The sequence below is a fragment of the Salvelinus fontinalis genome, chromosome 16 (genome assembly GCF_029448725.1).
Source record: "Salvelinus fontinalis isolate EN_2023a chromosome 16, ASM2944872v1, whole genome shotgun sequence".
Classification (NCBI taxonomy): Eukaryota; Metazoa; Chordata; class Actinopteri; order Salmoniformes; family Salmonidae; genus Salvelinus; species Salvelinus fontinalis.
The window spans coordinates 42217746-42237947 of record NC_074680.1 but is presented as its reverse complement, the minus strand read 5'-3'; the positions used below and the strand labels follow the sequence as shown (position 1 = coordinate 42237947).

At 40.0% G+C, this 20202-nt stretch overlaps 1 protein-coding gene across 1 annotated transcript in view; it reads left to right on the top strand.

The window, feature by feature from the left end:
- The window catches only part of LOC129813206 (neurexin-3a-like), a 789442-nt gene extending 769765 nt beyond the window's left edge, over positions 1 to 19677 (top strand). The window contains exon 25 of the mRNA XM_055865477.1: positions 13520 to 19677. Within this exon, the coding sequence (XP_055721452.1) occupies positions 13520 to 13824 (305 nt within the window). The 3' untranslated portion in view covers positions 13825 to 19677. The remainder of the gene's footprint in view (positions 1 to 13519) is intronic.
- The last annotated feature ends 525 nt before the right edge of the window (positions 19678 to 20202 follow it).

Below are 20202 nucleotides of genomic sequence, written 5' to 3'. Positions count from 1 at the left end.
CAGTATACTCACAAAAACAGCAGGATATTATAATCCTACTACACCTATTGTGCGATCATTCCTTGTAATAATATGTGTGGCTGACTGTGAACCTGGGTGGTCTACACACCGAAAGACTTTGTTAGACCTCTGAGCCAAAGCCTCCTGCATAGTGGAACGATGCAGTCACACTGCTGAACACGCTGCTGTCAGAAAGATGTGAGGATATGTGAGGACAGAGGACGCTAACGCCCTGCACGCTAAACTGTAGCAATTAAAGATAGCGTTTAAAAAGGAATACAACACTGCTTATGGCTAAGACATTCCTTGCTATCATTCTTAAAGTAAACAGTCATTTGTCACCGGCATTCGAATGAACAATGTTTTCACAACTCTAACTATACCAGCAATATTGGTAGTGTTAACGTAGCTGCCGGCACAGAATGTAATTGTTCAACATTTTAAATGTGTCGCTTTAAAATTAGCTGAGCTTGTTTTTTGTTTGAAGACAGACAGAATGTTGATGAGTTACAGTAGTGTTCTGAAAGACCAGGGACGGAATGGTGATGAGTTACGTGTTCTGAAAAGACCAGAGACAGAAAGTTAATTAGACAGCCTTAAATCAAACTCTGGATGAATCTTACCTAAAGATATAACACCGTTTTCTTGAGATATGGGTGCATTATTGAATGTATAACTCAATGCCGATCCTCCCTTCGGTATCAATGCATGATTTGCACAAAGGTTTGAGGGATGCACGTGTGTATTTCAAGTTCCGATTTGGTCCACTTCACAAACAAGCAAGACAGGAGTCGACAGTGGCAGAGATTAATAAAGACCATCTCTCGTCGACAGACCCCTCCTAGTTTATCAGACACAGCCAGGCTACAACATACACGGAGTGTTCAAAACATAAAGAACACTTGCTCTTTCCATGACATAATCTGACCAGGTGAATCCAGGTGAAAGTTATGATCCCTTACTGATGTCACCTGTTAAATCCACTTCAATCAGTGTAGATGAAGGGGAAGATACAGGTTAAATACATATTTTGAGACAATTCAGAGGGTGAATGGGCAAGACAAAATATTTCAGTGCCTTTGAATGGGGTGGGGTAGTAGGTGCGAGGCGCACCGGTTTGGGTGTGTCAAAAACTTCAACATTGCTGGGTGTTACACGTTCAGTTTCCTGTGTGTACCAAAAATGGTCCACCACCCAAAGGACATCCAGCCAACTTGACACAACTGTGGGAAGCAATTGAGTCAACATGGACCAGCATCTCTGTGAAACGCTTTCAACACCTTGTAGAGTCCATGCCCCGACGAACTGAGGGCAAAGCTCAATATTAGGAAGGTGTTGCTAATGGGAGAAGAGACTGGAGTAACTTTGGAATTTACAACACTTCCACTCTTATGTATCAAGGCACATGGCGAGACCCAAATGTAGACGCAGAAGGCAGATGGTTGGAGTCTTACAATGTTTATTAATCCAAAGGTGTAGGCAAGAGAATGGTCGTGGACAGGCATAAAGGTCAAAACCAGATCAGAGTCCAGGAGGTACAGAGTGGCAGACAGGCTCGTGGTCAAGGCAGGCAGAATGGTCAGGCAGGCGGGTACAAAGTCCAGAAACAGGCAAGGTTCAAAACCGGGAGGACTAGAAAAAGGAGAATGCAAAAAGCAGGAGAACGGGAAAACCGCTGGTTGACTTGGAAACATAGAAGACGAACTGGCACAGAGTGACAGGAAACACAGGGATAAATACAATGGGGAAAATAAGTGACACCTGGAAGGGGTGGAGACAATCACAAGGACAGGTGAAACAGATCAGGGCGTGACATTACAGGGTTTTGGTTCTATGTTTTTGGTTCTAGATTGTGATGTCATTGTCATGACAGTCAGGGAGAGTAAAATCACCTGAATGAACCTACATCATCACTGTGGACAGGGTAATTACACATGATCAACTAATGGCTAAATCACAGTTAAAAGCCACTGTCATTTTTTATCAAAACCTCTACTTATCCACTTCAAATAACCAGTCTTCATGAGGTTTTCATTGCCTCTGAATTCTTATACATTATGCATATTAGCACGAAGGTAAGTAGACATCATTAGCAAAGTCTTTGTATAAGATTGAAGAGAAAAAAATGTGTAAAGCATACAATGGAATTTATATTTTTGAACCTCACAATGATCCTTTTGATTCTTCAGAGCCAGTCACTGTCTCAGTATTCTGTTTGTAGTGATAGGATCTAGCACATTACGGCAGGATAACGTGTACACTAATAATTGGGAAGCAAGTACAGGGAGTGAATTTAATGAATAAACGAGCATGGACCAAAACAAGAAACACGAGAAGCGTACAGACATGAAAAATATAAACAGAAACAACAACACCTGAGGAAAGAACCAAAGGGAGTGACAGATATAGGGGAGGTAATCAGGAAGGTGATGGAGTCCAGGTGAGTCTCATGAGGCGCAGGTGTGTGTAACGATGATGACAGATGTGTGTAATAATGAGTAAACTGTTGACAACCAGCGCCAGAGAGGAGGAGCTGGAGTAGACGTGACAGGCAGCCGCGTCTTAACGCCTGTTTGAATTATCCTCTATATGGCTGGCCAGCCCCAGGTTAAGGTTAGGGTTAGGGTTAGGGAAAGGGTTACATTTAGGGTTAGGATAACGGTTAAGGTTAGGGCTAGGGTTAGGGTAAGGGTTACATTTAGGGTTAGGATAAGGGTTAGGGCTAGAGTTAGGGTTGGTAGATAGTTAGTTGAAATGTTATTGATAGTCTGGGTTAAGGTTAGGGCTAGAGTTAGAGTTAGGGTTAGTAGATAGTTAGTTGAAATGTTACTGATAGTCTGGGTTAGGATTAGGGTTAGGGTTGGTAAATAGTTAGTTGAAATGTTACTGATAGTCTGTAGATCATCTACAGAAGGACGATCCAAATAAAGTGTTTCCCAGACAGGTAGTAAATCCCTGGTGAAAGACATGGAGCAGAGGATACACTTCTCTGGCTATGGCCTAGCTCACCGAGGTGCTAGAGAGGTGGATCAGGACTCCTCAGGCTCTGCTGCGGGGTTGCAGTAGTTCTACATCTGTTAGACACGGAGGTGAACCTTCAACTCTCAGATGGCAGTCAGTGAAGACCATCATTTATTGTTATAAAACAGGAAGCATACTTATTTTTCCCCAAAATGCTTGCAACATATGCTCTTCTATATGGTTCTCCTCCCAAGTAGAATATCAAAACATAGCTTTTCTCTGCACTATACAAGAGAAGAAAGCAATACAAAACCAGCTTCAGACACACTGTTATGGGCATGGTGTGAATTACAGGTAGCCATTGGGGGGGGCTCAGCTCCCCTGAATGAGATGTTAGTTCCCCTAAATCAACAAAAATTCAACTTTAGGGAGTCTCTAAATAATCCTAATTTAACCATGCTACTATTTGTTTAAAATGCAGTGGTAAATATGTTTTAGAGTGGTAAATGTGAAATTAAAATTTCCTAATGAATCCAACACCCCCACGTCGCTGTCCTGGTTTAAACTCTATATTTCTATGCCGCTTCGCTGTCCATCCAGTAGTGCTGAACTTCAACCTCTTCTCATTTACGCATAGATGTTCCTTTGTACTTCCTCATTTTCACCATTTGTTTGCCATGCGTCCTTGATTAAAAAAAATGCCTTCATTATAAATTCATTAGATTTATCCCATGATTTATCATTGTTTGCTTAAGTCAGTCAGCTGTTTAGAGCGGTCATTGAGTTGTTTTTCAGGTGCACCGTGGGTAATGGTGTTCTCCATGACCCGAAGTAGTAGAACCATTTATTTGGCTTCATTATTTTCTATCAATATATGTTTTCTTTCCTGGATCAGCTGACGATGGTCGAAAAATATCCCTAAACAACTAGCTTACAGCTAGACACCAAAGCACATCCAATCCTTTCAAAAAGTATAGGCTAATGACAATAGGACTATAGTTGACTCTTTTGATAAGAAGCTTTCGATTTTTGCAATGGCATAGGCCTACATTACTCTGAACAAAAATATAACTTGTAAAGTGCTGGTCACCTGTTCATGAGTTGAAATAAAATAACTCAGAAATGTTCCATATGCACAAAAGCTCTTTTCTCTCAAATCTTGTGCACAAACTTTTTTAAATTGCTGTTAACCTCTAACGCCTCACAACCCCGGATCCGGGAGCACCCACAACACAAAAGCTCACTAGCATAGCCTAGCCTAAAGTTACAGGGATATCATGAAATAAAATGTTCATGAAATCACAAGTCCAAGACACCAAATGAAAGATACAGATCTTGTGATTCAAGCCATCATCTCTGATTTGTAAAATGTTTTACAGGGAAGACACAATATGTAAATCTATTAGCTAACCACTGTTAGCAAAAGACAACAATTTTCTTACTCCACCATTTTCTTACTGCATCAGTAGCAATCACAAATTCGGCCAAATAAAGATATTGATAGCCACTAACCAAGAAAAAACCTCATCAGATGACAGTCTGATAACATATTTATGGTATAGGATAGGTTTTGTTAGAAAAATGTGCATATTTCAGGTATAAATCATAGTTTACAATTGCACCCACCATCACAACTCGACTAGAAAAAATACAGAGCAACGTGTATTACCTAATTACTAATCATAAAACATTTCGTAAAAATACACAGCGTACACTAATTGAAAGACACAGATCCTGTGAATCCAGACAATATTTCAGATTTTCTAAGTGTCTTACAGCGAAAACACAATAAATCGTTATATTACCATAGCACATGTGCAAACATTACCCCAGCATTGATTCACGGCAAAAAGAGCGTTAGCATTATCACAACCAAAATGTTATAATTTTTTCACTAACCTTCTCAGAATTCTTCAGATGACACTCCTGTAACATCATATTACAACATACATATAGAGTTTGTTCGAAAATGTGCATATTTAGCCACCAAAATCATGGTTAGACAATGAGAAAAGTAGCCCAGCTGGTCAGAAAATGTCGTGCGCCATATTAGACAGTGATCTAGTCTTATACATAAATACTCATAAACTTGACTAAAAAATACAGGGTGGACAGCGATTGATAGACAATTTAATTCTTAATACAATCGCTGAATTACATTTTTTAAATTATCCTTACTTTTCAATACAGGTTGCGCCAAGCGAAGCTATACCAAACAAAATGGCGGCATAAGCGTTTAACATTTTTCGACAGAAACACGATTTATCATCATAAATTGTTCTTACTATGAGCTGTTCTTCCATCAGAATCTTGGGCAATGAATCCTTTCTTGGGTCTAATCGTCTTTTGGTCGAAAGCTGTCCTCTTGCCATGTGGAAATGACCACTAACGTTCGGCATGAACTGGAAACGTGCCCAGCGGTTCAAAGTGTCTCAGAAAGAAATGCCTCAAAATCGCACTAAACGATATAAATTGCTATAAAACGGTTTAAATTAACTACCTTATGATGTTTTTAACACCTATAACGAGTAAAAACATGACCGGAGAAATATTACTGGCTAAACAACAGGTTGGAAGGAGGCGAGTCCGACGTCCTTCGTGCGTCAGGCGCAGGCAGCAAAAGGAAGCTACTTCCACCTTGTGCTGTTTTATACAGGCCCTGATTGCTCAATCGACTCCATTCAAAGCGTCACCACGTACTGACATCCAGGGGAAGACGTAAGCAGTGTCTGTTTCTCCATAGCATTTACAGGGACCGTTAAACCGACCCCAGATCAGGGGCCAAGATGTCTGAAATCTGACTCCCTGTCATGAAAAGTGCTGTAGAAGGAGTTCTGTTTCACTCAGGCAAAATTCCAACGGCTATAGAAACTAGAGCGTGTTTTCTATCCAATAATAATAATAATATGCATATTGTACGAGCAAGAATTGAGTACTAGGCAGTTTAATCTGTAGAGCAAATTATGCTAATGCAAAACAGCACCCCCTATATTGACGAGAAGTTAAGGAGCATTTTATCGGCCTGACTCACAAGTGGGTGGGCCTATGCCCTTCCAGGCCCACCCATAGCTGAGCCCCTGCCCAGTCATGTGAAATCCATAGATTAGGGCCTAATGAATATATTTAAATTGACAGATTTACTTATATGAACTATAAGTCAGCAAAATCTTTGAAAATGCTGCATGTCGCATTTATATGCGATTTTGACAATCGCTGAATGTCATTAGACACACTTTTTGGTGTTTTGTAATAGATGTCTATTTCAATTCATCAAATGGCGCGAGTATACATGGAGTTTGGATGCTGTGATTATTTTGGAGTGGACGAACATACTTTTTGAAGATGTTTGTTTGACAATCAGATGAAAATATCATAAATGGTTGTGTTCATGCCACAATCAAAGGTAATACATTTTTTCCGTTTAAATAACGTCTTTATTATGCCAATAAAAATGTTTCCTCTGCCTCATCTACTGTCCGCAGTGCTCTTTGTCAGTATCCTCTGCCTCCTCCACTGTCCACTGTGCTCTCTGTCAGTATCCTCTGCCTCCTCCACTGTCCGCAGTGCTCTCTGTCAGTATCCTCTGCCTCCTCCACTGTCCGCAGTGCTCTCTGTCAGTATCCTCTGCCTCCTCCACTGTCCGCAGTGCTGTCTGTTTTTACAAGATAAGAGCTCCTGTATCTGTCTTCCGAGTGCTTCTCAGACATTCGCTAGCTACTATCTCACTCAGGGAAGGATTGTTTACACTCATGCCAATATTAATGTTCCATTTGACATTGCACAATTTTATGATGCAATGATTTGCATGCACAAGAATAATATCTCGCCGTACACACCTCTGTAGCTGTCCACACCTCTGTAGCTGTCCACACCTCTGTAGCTGTCCACACCTCTGTAGCTGTCCTCACCTCTGTAGCTGTCCTCACCTCTGTAGCTGTCCACACCTCTGTAGCTGTCCACACCTCTGTAGCTGTCCACACCTCTGTAGCTGTCCACACCTCTGTAGCTGTCCACACCTCTGTAGCTGTCCACACCTCTGTAGCTGTCCACACCTCTGTAGCTGCCCACACCTCTGTAGCTGCCCACACCTCTGTAGCAGAATGACATTGTTGACATGATGAAATGTGTTAGAACGCCTTCAAAATGAAGTTAAGCTCCTGGTGAAATTACAGATAATACCCCAAAAAATATCTTGTTAGTGAGATCCTCAGTTTAAAGTGTTTATCAGATACATTGTGTCTGCGTTTAACTTCAGAAAAAATACAACAAATAGTTTCATATCCTCTTGTGGAATTCCTCTGTCTGTTGCTGTCTAGCTGTGAAACTAAAGGGCTGTGGGAATCAAAACTCCTTCAAATTTTATATTTAATGTTTTTTTTGTTAAATTTAACTAGGCAAGTCATTTAAGAAGAAATTCTTATTTTCAATGACGACCTACCCGGGAACTGTGGGTTAACTGCCCTGTTCAGGGGCAGAATGACAGATATTTTTTTTTACATTGTCAGCTCATGGATTCAATCCAGCAACCTTTCAGTTACTGGCCCTACGCTCTAACCACTAGGCTACCTAGTAATTCATTATTTTTCCTTCTGTTACTGTAGAATACATAATTATGGGTCAATTTCGTTCTTTTACTGCTTCAGCCCTTGGTTGAACTGCACCCCTGTACTTCCTTAACCTTATTCAACCGTTGATGTCTTATTTTACCTGACACCGGCATGCCGTGTGTTCTTTTGACGTTCTGCATGCATCAACATCTTGCAGTAAAACCCAAAAAATATTATAAACTGGGTGGTTTGAGCCCTGAATGCTGATTGGCTTGCAGCCGTGGTATATCACACCGTATACCACGGGTTTGACAAAACACTTTTTTTTTTTTACTGCTCTAATTACATTGGTAACCAGTTTATAATAGCAGTAAGGCACCTCGGGAGTTTGTGATATATGAACAATATACCACGGCTAAGGGCCTACGATGTGTTGTACCTGAGAACAGCCCTTAGCCGTGGTATACTGGCCATATACCACACCTCGGGCATTATTGCTTAATTAACCCATTCTCAACCAGTATGTCCTTCTCTCTGACCTACACCCAGACTGCACGCCGGGTCCATGTCTTAAGACTAACATAAACAGATCTATTTGTCATTCAATGCCAATGACCGAGGGAATGTCGTCACCTGACTGCTCCTCCCGACTGTCTGATTTATAGCCTCTGGTTGTAGTGTGTACAAATTGAAGTGGCTTTGTTCTCTCATTTTATATGGACATTTCTATTTTGATAGTTTATCATATTTTTTTTAACATATTTTTGGATCAATGTTCAAATTGATACATTACATTTTTATTATGAATATGATTTTTTGGGGGGGGATTACTTAGTTTACTTTACTACTTTGTTATGGTAAACATTAGTTTTGACCACTTTGAATCAGATGTGATTATTTGGAATCACATTTTTTGTAATTTTTATTGAATAATTTAAAATCTTAATTTGGAAGATTTGGAACTACTTCAGCGAATGGACTGTGTGCTTTAGACCACTGCTAATAATCTAAAAACAAAAACATCAAGTGATCCTCCATTTTGTCAAAACCAGTCCATTAAAGTTGACACAACATTTGGTGAAGTGGTGAAGTGGTTCCAGATCCATATAAAGGTATTCCTTGGTGTTTCAGATTTTTGAGAGCTATTTTGAAAAAACAATTACACTTTTTTTTTAATTGAATGATTGATTGACGTAAAAAAACAAAACTGCATGGCTAAGAAGTTGCAGTTCAGGGTTTGTCAGACTGTCAGTGTCAGTAGAGTTCTGTTTTTCTCTGTAGATGGGCATGTATGCATAAGCTCACTGGTTGTATGTCCCCATCCCTTCCTTACAGCCAAAAGCTCTAACGCCGCCCGACTGCCTCGTACTGCCTTTACATGGACATGGCAACTGACTTATACTGTCACCCTCATCATCCTCATCTCCTCTGTAGTATGTTCATAGGCCCCTCCCCCTTGGACAGTCATCCATCCATTCTAAATTAAAGAACAAATACAAATTAAGCAAAAACTTCAAATGAATAGAAAGTACATATTTATTGAGAAGTCAATGCGAAAAAGTATTGTTGTACAGTTTTCTTTTGAAAAACTGGATTACTTATCGAAGAAAATAATTGTAATTATGTTGCCGTTTATTTTTCATTTTTATGTGGTGTGGATGTAAGTGCTGTTCCCTCCCTGCACCATAATGTCTAAAGAAAAAGACGTCCAATTGCTAAATTGTTTTTGATCAAAACTATACTGAGCCAAGAACATTCTCACACAACTTTCTTTTGTAAACTTTTTTTTTCATGCCAAAATCATGCGGTGATTGTTGATGTAAGTTGACAAAGACTATGCGGTTTCTTCCTTGAATAATGTTTTAGTGGGCTGTTATGATGTTTAAAACAGACTTGTTTTTTTTAACGTTTGCTTTGTACAACATGCAGCTAATCTTAATGTATTAGATACAACTGTTCTCCTAGTTTGTCTAACATAGTAGTGTTTTCCGTAATTTGTGAGTGATAAACTATTAATGTTTGTTTGCCTTGCTTTAAATTTCATTTTTTTTTATAATTTGAAATTTGCATCAGTTTGTAATGCTTAGAGATAAGATAGCCTTGGTAGTGTGCTGTATACACATTGCTTGATGGCAGTGGGATTTGGCAGCTGCAATGACAACCTGAATATTCATAATTTCCCTTTTGAGAAACAGACCATACCTACACTCGCCTTTTAACGTTAAACTAAACTCAGCATGTGATTGGATACCCCTGTATTTTCCTCCCAAAATTATTTTTATCCTTTAGAAAACAATGGAGATGTGTTACTTTATACAGTATGTTGGCCTCCACACAAACACACACACACACACACACACACATTAATGCACATACTTTATCGTCATTATCCTCTAAAATTAAGTGCTGACAACATGTGTGGATTTGCAAGTCTAATTTCAACCTGTTGGTTCCCAGTTCAGCTCTAATCACTACAAAAAGCTCTTCATTGCTCTTGCGTTGTTTTCTTAGGTTTTTAATGAAATACTTCGTTTGAAGCTGGGAACAATGTTGCTGGTAGAATGTTGTATTCCGTGGCTTGGTTTATAGTTAAAATAATGCTCTCAGAAGTGCAAGGAGATCCACCGGATAGTTATTTGTTTACATTCACTGATTACTTACAGTTAATTAGTGGGCATATGAAAGAACCTGTTGTTTGTTAATTATTCAATATAGATACTCACAGGGCATTTGTTGACTTTTCAAAAATGATAAAGTGCTTTTGAAACCTTATTTAATTTAAAGTGCAAGTCAAATTATTTTGGTATGATTTTCACTAAAGACGCCTTTGCTGGGGTGAAAAAAATGAATTTAATTGAATAACGAGCACTTTGTACAAGTGTAACTTGATTATGAAAGCCCCCAGTGATTCATGCTACACTACATCATATTGTGAGTTGATCACATGGTTACATCGCAAATACACCAAAATACTTACACAGGTATGATAGACACGCCCTCCAGAATGATACAGACACCCCCTCCAGAATGATACAGACACCCCTCCAGAATGATAGACACCCCCTCCAGAATGATAGACACCCCCTCCAGAATGATAGACACCCCCTCCAGAATGATAGACACCCCCTCCAGAATGATACAGACACCCCTTCCAGAATGATACGGACACCGCCTCCAGAATGATAGACACCGCCTCCAGAATGATAGACACCGCCTCCAGAATGATAGACACCAACTACAGAATGATACAGACACCCCCTCCAGAATGATACAGACACCCCTTCCAGAATGATACGGACACCGCCTCCAGAATGATAGACACCGCCTCCAGAATGATAGACACCGCCTCCAGAATGATAGACACCCCCTCCAGAATGATAGACACCACCTCCAGAATGATAGACACCGCCTCCAGAATGATAGACACCCCCTCCAGAATGATAGACACCACCTCCAGAATGATAGACACCGCCTCCAGAATGATAGACACCCCCTCCAGAATGATATACACCACCTCCAGAATGATAGACACCGCCTCCAGAATGATAGACACCCCCTCCAGAATGATAGACACCACCTCCAGAATGATAGACACCACCTCCAGAATGATAGACACCACCTCCAGAATGATAGACACCACCACCAGAATGATAGACACCACCACCAGAATGATAGACACCACCACCAGAATGATAGACACCACCACCAGAATGATAGACACCCCCTCCAGAATGACAGACACCCCCTCCAGAATGATAGACACCACCTCCAGAATGATAGACACCACCACCAGAATGATAGACACCACCTCCAGAATGATAGACACCGCCTCCAGAATGATAGACACCGCCTCCAGAATGATAGACACCGCCTCCAGAATGATAGACACCGCCTCCAGAATGATACAGACACCACCTGCAGAATGATACAGACACCACCTGCAGAATGATAGACACCACCTCCAGAATGATAGACACCCCCTCTAAAATGAAACAGACACCACCTCCAGAATGAAACAGACACCACCTCCAGAATGAAACAGACACCACCTCCAGAATGATACAGACACCACCTCCAGAGTGATAGACACCACCTCCAGAGTGATAGACACCACCTCCAGAATGAAACAGACACCACCTCCAGAATGATACAGACACCACCTCCAGAGTGATAGACACCACCTCCAGAATGATACAGACACCACCTCCAGAATGATACAGACACCACCTCCAGAATGATACAGACACCACCTCCAGAATGATACAGACACCACCTCCAGAATGAAACAGACACCACCTCCAGAATGATAGACACCACCTCCAGAATGATACAGACACCCCTCCAGAGTGATACAGACACCACCTCCAGAGTGATAGACACCACCTCCAGAATGATAGACACCACCTCCAGAATGAAACAGACACCACCTCCAGAATGAAACAGACACCACCTCCAGAATGAAACAGACACCACCTCCAGAATGAAACAGACACCACCTCCAGAATGAAACAGACACCACCTCCAGAGTGATACAGACACCACCTCCAGAATGAAACAGACACCCCCTCCAGAATGATACAGACACCACCTCCAGAAATATACAGACACCACCTCCAGAATGATACAAACACCGGACATAAATCACCCAAGGGTACATGACACATGCACAGAAAGGTGATCAAAGAGTGAGCATTCAGCTGTCATTGATTTGCCCTATGAAATCCTGTCATTATGGAAGCTATATAGAGCCATTCAAAAGGCTAGAAGCTGGGGTCGACTGGGGAGCCAGACCTTTCCAGATCCGTCCATGGGGGTTACTGACACTGTATGGTAATCTAGCCAGTTAGGACGTCTGTCAGTCACACATATATCTTATTGTAGAATTATAAATGCATCCAGGTTTAAGCCGCTGCTTGTTTTCCGTTTTCAAATAGGGATACAGTCATGACACATCAGCTACGTGATAACTATTTTTTTTCCAAAGGTAAATACTACTAAAATCCACATTCTGCTGGCCTCTATATATATATATATTAGTCCTTTTTGTTGTTGATTGAAGCTTAATGTCTGGCTCACCCTCACAGCTCCTGTAGCCTTTTGAAGCTTAATGTCTGGCTCACCCTCACACCTCCTGTAGCCTTTTGAACCGTTTTTTGCTTTGCCTTTTGTTCTGTTTTCTGGCATGTTTATTCTTATTTAAAGCTGTGTTATGTAGGTACAGTTTGTGTACATAATTTTTTTGTTTTGTTTTGTACAGTATCATGTTGTGCTTTTATCTTACCTCTTTTCCGTTTTGGGTGAATGTGATAGCTAGATAAATGTGTATGGTTGCCAAGATGTCTTTACTTCTGTCTAACATGTATTTTGTCTGTCTCTACGTCTAGGAGGTGAATTAGTCATCCCTGTACTCTTAGAGGACCAATTAGTGCTACCCCCGTCCATCCCCCTCCCAACTCTCTGCCCACCCCTCACCATAATTGAAACCACCAAAGAGTCCCTGTCCACGGCCAATGAGGCCGGGGTACCTTGCTTGTCGGACCGAGGCAGCGATGATTGTGATGATTGTGATGATGATGATGATGGCTTGGTGATATCTGGGTATGATTTTGACTCTAACCTGCCTCCTACTGATGATGAAGAGCTTTACGCCACCTTCTCCTTGGTAACAGATAAGACCTTGTCCACGTCGGCTTTTGAAGGTGGCTACAAAGCTCACCAGCCCAAGTGGGAAACAAAGGACTTTAGACCTAACAAACCATCCTCAGACCGCGGTAGGACTACCACTACCGCCGTGCTGCCACTAGCACCCGACCAGAGCCGCTACACCTCCACCGCAGCCCTGCACCACGCGTCACCCGCCAAGCTGCCAGCCGGCAAAATGAATAACCGCGAGCTAAAACCCCAGCCAGACGTAGTGTTGCTCCCGTTGCCCACCCTACCCTATGAGGTAGACAGCACCAAGCAGAGGGCTCCTGTAATAACCTCCCACATGTTCCATACTGTACCCACAGCCCTGCCCACCCAGCCCGGCGTCAACCGAGTCCCGGGACCCCCGGAAGTGTCCCGCCAGTCTAGCAGCACCATCGGGATGGTCGTCGGGATAGTGGCGGCCGCCGCCCTGTGCATCGTCATCCTCCTGTACGCCATGTATAAGTACAGGAACAGGGACGAGGGTTCCTACCAGGTGGACGAGAGCAGGAATTACATCACCAACTCGGCCACGCAGAGCAACGGAGCCGTCCTGAAGGACAAACAGCAAAGCTCGAAAGGCGTCAAAGGAAAAGAAAAAAACAAGGACAAGGAGTATTACGTTTGAGTGACGGACGTTGAGAGATGAAAAGAGAGAGGAAGAGAAAGACAGGTATAGAGAAATATAGAACTGTAATTAACAGTTACCTTCTAAGGAGCTGCGATGACAAAATATGGTAAGAACTAGAACCGTTACTTGATACTGTGTAGAGTGAACTATGACATGTGTTGTAATATCAAGAAGACTTACTATTGTAAGCATACAGAGAAGGCTAATAGCATCTTTTGAGACCTTCCTCTTCTGTCGGGTCGTGTACAACTACTTCACAGTGACTGCATCATCATCCTAAGGGACTTTTAGAACTATGTGATCCTTGGCGTAAAATATTTTTTGGGGTTTGTTTTTGTAAACCTGTACAAAATGAAAGATGTTCGTTAATCTTGACCGTCTTCAGCATGTAAGCAACATGTAGTGCTTTATCAAGAGTGGGTCAGGATGAAAAGGATCATTGTAAAGTCAATGAAAAAAAAATGGACTACTGCTGTTAAAAGATATCGTACATTTTTTTATTGTATGGATGGTTTCGACGTTATAAAAGTGTGGTGTCTACGCAACAAATAAAAAAAAACATCTACTACTCTATGTATCAAATGACACCAAGTGAGCTCAAATGGCTGAGGAAAGATCTCTTAGGATCTCTTCAGATCTCAGAGCTCTGTTGTCTGTCCTCTGATCTCAACATGATTACTCTCGTTGTGTGACAGACGGACAGAGTGACACTGACGTGTGATCCTGGCGAGAAGTGGTTGTGACAGACGGACAGAGTGACACTGACGTGTGATCCTGGCGAGAAGTGGTTACTTGTTTTTGTCTCGGTTAAAAGCAACTGATAGTAATGCATGTAATCCATTCTACCACAAGTGTACAGTACAGTACAATATACCACTAGAGTACAATATACCATGACAGTACATACCAGTACAGTATATTGTACAGTACAGTACAATATACCACTAGAGTACAATATACCATGACAGTACATACCAGTACAGTACAATATACCACTAGAGTACAATATACCATGACAGTACATACCAGTACAGTACAATATACCACTAGAGTACAATATACCATGACAGTACATACCAGTACAGTACAATATACCACTAGAGTACAATATACCATGACAGTACATACCAGTACAATATACCACTAGAGTACAATATACCACTAGAGTACAATATACCATGACAGTACATACCAGTACAGTATATTGTACAGTACAGTACAATATACCACTAGAGTACAATATACCATGACAGTACATACCAGTACAGTATATTGTACAGTACAGTACAATATACCACTAGAGTACAATATACCATGACAGTACATACCAGTACAGTATATTGTACAGTACAGTACAATATACCACTAGAGTACAATATACCATGACAGTACATACCAGTACAGTATATTGTACAGTACAGTACAATATACCACTAGAGTACAATATACCATGACAGTACATACCAGTACAGTATATTGTACAGTACAGTACAATATACCACTAGAGTACAATATACCATGACAGTACATACCAGTACAGTATATTGTACAGTACAGTACAATATACCACTAGAGTACAATATACCATGACAGTACATACCAGTACAGTACAATATACCACTAGAGTACAATATACCATGACAGTACATACCAGTACAGTACAATATACCACTAGAGTACAATATACCATGACAGTACATACCAGTACAGTACAATATACCACTAGAGTACAATATACCATGACAGTACATACCAGTACAATATACCACTAGAGTACAATATACCACTAGAGTACAATATACCATGACAGTACATACCAGTACAGTATATTGTACAGTACAGTACAATATACCACTAGAGTACAATATACCATGACAGTACATACCAGTACAGTATATTGTACAGTACAGTACAATATACCACTAGAGTACAATATACCATGACAGTACATACCAGTACAGTATATTGTACAGTACAGTACAATATACCACTAGAGTACAATATACCATGACAGTACATACCAGTACAGTATATTGTACAGTACAGTACAATATACCACTAGAGTACAATATACCATGACAGTACATACCAGTACAGTATATTGTACAGTACAGTACAATATACCACTAGAGTACAATATACCATGACAGTACATACCAGTACAGTATATTGTACAGTACAGTACATACCATTACAGTATATTGTACAGTACAGCACATACCAGTACAGTATATTGTACAGTACAGTACATACTAGTACAGTATATTGTACAGTACAGTACAATATACCACTAGAGTACAATATACCATGACAGTACATGCCAGTACAGTATATTGTACAGTACAGTACATACCAGTACAGTATATTGTACAGTACAGTACAATATACCACTAGAGTACAATATACCATGACAGTACATACCAGTACAGTATATTGTACAGTACAGTACATACTAGTACAGTATATTGTACAGTACAGTACATACTAGTACAGTATATTGTACAGTACAGTACATACCATTACAGTATATTGTACAGTACAGCACATACCAGTACAGTATATTGTACAGTACAGTACATACTAGTACAGTATATTGTACAGTACAGTACATACTAGTACAGTATATTGTACAGTACAGTACATACCATTACAGTATATTGTACAGTACAGCACATACCAGTACAGTATATTGTACAGTACAGTACATACTAGTACAGTATATTGTACAGTACAGTACATACCATTACAGTATATTGTACAGTACAGTACATACCATTACAGTATATTGTACAGTACAGCACATACCAGTACAGTATATTGTACAGTACAGCACATACCATTACAGTATATTGTACAGTACAGTACATACCATTACAGTATATTGTACAGTACAGCACATACCATTACAGTATATTGTACAGTACAGTACATACCATTACAGTATATTGTACAGTACAGCACATACCATTACAGTATATTGTACAGTACAGCACATACCATTACAGTATATTGTACAGTACAGTACATACTAGTACAGTATAGTGTACAGTACAGCACATACCATTACAGTATATTGTACAGTACAGTACATACCAGTACAGTATATTGTACAGTACAGCACATACCAGTACAGTATATTGTACAGTACAGCACATACATTACAGTATATTGTACAGTACAGCACATACCAGTACAGTATATTGTACAGTACAGTACATACTAGTACAGTATATTGTACAGTACAGCACATACATTACAGTATATTGTACAGTACAGTACAATATATAAACTTTGCTTGAACAGTCCTTTTCTCTCTAAAGGCCAAACTTTATACTTCGTCATCATCAAGACCCCACAACTTTTTTGATTTTAAATGATAAATGATAAAATGGTCTGTTGGTTTGCAGTCGTGCTGGTTGTGTCTTTTGCAGGCCTCTGTGTGTTTTGTTAATCACCTCTCGTTCTATTTTCTATGGAGCTGTCCCATCAAGGTCAGAATGCAGTACTATAACACTGTTAAAGATGTCTATACAGAAATAAAGCTAACGTGAAAAGTGTGAATTCTATCTGTCACAGTCAAAACTGTGTCAAACAAACACATTTGTTTACATATTTTATTACATTATAGCCGTTGTACTTTGTAGGTACTAGCTATTGTACATAACCATCTAAGTTGTGATTTTTTTGTAATTATATTGTACAGACTGATCATATGGTTTATCAGTGTATTTCACGAAGAAACATCTATAACTGTTAACTGACGTGAAAAAAGACTTTGAGAATACACATTTTAGTAAAGATAATCAAATACAAGATGGCCGATCTTAATTATACAAATGCTTTCTTCTTCTTCTCTGGTTATTTTAGTGTTAGTTATATTTTGAAAAGATTGAAGAGAAGCTATATTAATGGAAGACTATAGCTGTTGGATGCGCAGTTCAGACAATCTCCTGAAACACCGTGTGATTCTTACCTCCAGGTCTGGACACTAACATTCATGACGAATCATTCGCTTTTCATATTTGTTTTATATATTTTTGTTATACAGTGCCTTGCAAAAGTATTCATCCCCCTTGATGTTTTTCCTATTTTGTTGCATTACAACCTGTAATTTAAATTGATTTTTATTTGGATTTCATGTAATGGACATACACAAAATAGTCCAAATTGGTGAAGTGAAATGAAAAAAAATCACTTGTTTCAAAATATGTAAAAAAAAATAAAAATACGGAAAAGTGGTTCGTGCATATGTCTTCAACCCCTTTGCTATGAAGCCCCTAAATAAGATCTGGTGCAACCAATTACCTTCAGAAGTCACATAATTAGTTAAATAAAGTCCACCTGTGTGCAATCTAAGTGTCACATGATCTCAGTGTATATACACCTGTTCTGAAGGGCCCCAGAGTCTGCAACACCACTAAGCACGGGGCACCACCAAGCAAGCGACACCATGAAGACCAAGGAGCTCTCCAAGTAGGTCAGGGACAAAGTTGTGGAGAAGTACAGATCAGGGTTTGGTTATAAATAAATATCAGGAACTTTGAACATCCCATGGAGCACCAATAAATCCATTATTAAAAAATGGAAAGAATATGGCACCACAACAAACCTGCCAAGAGAGGGCCGCCCACCAAAACTCACAGACCAGGCAAGGATGGCATTAATCACAGAGGCAACAAAGAGACCAAAGATAATCCTGAAGGAGATGCAGAGCTCTACAGCGGAGATTGGAGTATCTGTCCATAGGACCACTTTAAGCTGTACACTCCACAGAATTGGGCTATATGGAAGAGTGGCCAAAAAAAGCCATTGCTTAAAGAAAGAAATTTGCAAATACGTTTGGTGTTCGCCAAAAGGCATGTGGGAGACTCCCCAAACATATGGAAGAAGGTACTTAGGTCAGATGAAACAAAAATTTAGCTTTTTGGCAATCAAGGAAAACGCTATATCTGGCGCAAACCCAACACCTAGCATTACCCCTAGAACACCAACCCCACAGTGAAGCATGGTAGTGGCAGCATCATGCTGTGTGGATATTTTTCCTCGGCAGGGACTGGGAAACTGGTCAGAATTGAGGAAATGATGGATGACGCTAAATACAGGGAAATTCTTGAGGGAATCCTTTGTCTTCCAGAGATTTGAGACTGGGATGGAGGTTCACCTTCCAGGAGGACAATGACCCTAAGCATACTGCTAAAGCAACATTCAAGAGGTTTAATGGGAAACATTTAAATGTATTGGAATGGCCTAGTCAAAGCCCAGACCTCAATCCGATTGAGAATCTGTGGTATGACTTAAAGATTGCTGTACACCAGCGGAACCCATCCAAGTTGAAGCAGCTGGAGCAGTTTTGCCTTGAAGAATGGGCAAAAATACCAGTTGCTAGATGTGCCAAGCTGATAGAGATATCCCAAGAGGCTTGCAGCTGTAATTGCTTGTCTTATTTCTTGTTCGTTTCACAAAAAAATATATTTTTCATCTTAAAGGGGTAGGTATGTGGTGTAAATTGAATGATACAACATTTAAGGTTAAAGGCAACAAAATAGGAAAAATTCCAAGGTGTGTGAACTTTTACTTTCACAACTTTTACTTTCGCAAGGCACTGTATATATACTGTATATGTATATATATATTTTCAGGATCCTTATATTTTTATATATTTTATTTGATTTAATTTGTGACTATGGCCAGACTGTTTGTAATCACTGACACTTTGGTGTTTTTGTCATCTTTAGTTTTATTAGATTATTATTATTTTGGAGTATTTCAATATTGTTTTCTATTAGTTTTTATATTTTTTCATGCTCTTTTTTTCCATGAATTGCTTTGCAATAAAATGTTCTTCCCAAACGTGTCGTCAAGTCACTTCTTTGAATAACGAGTTGAGCTGACAGACGTTTTGTTTAGTCGTCAGTCTAGCAAGAGGGAAATATTTGATGAATGTAGTAGTGTTTCCTAGAAAGCTACAACCTTTCACCTGGAATAGTGTATTCATGTCTGAGAGAAACTCATATGATCTAGCATACACAAAAGTATAATAACACATATACAAGTATGATGATACAAAAACATTTTGCCAATTGGTCAGCGCATGCTCGCAGTACACATCCTGGTAATCCGTCTGGCCCTGCGGCCTTGTGAATGTCGACCCGTTTAACTTAAGGTCTTACTCACATCGGCTGCGGAGAGCGTGATCACACAGTCTTTCGGAACAGCTGGTGCTCTCATGCCCAAGAATAACAAGACTGTTACCTGATACCATAATATACTGTTACCCAGGTATAACAAGACTAGTACCTGATACCTTAATATACTGTTACCCAGGTATAACAAGACTAGTACCTGATACCATAATATACTGTTACCCAGGTATAA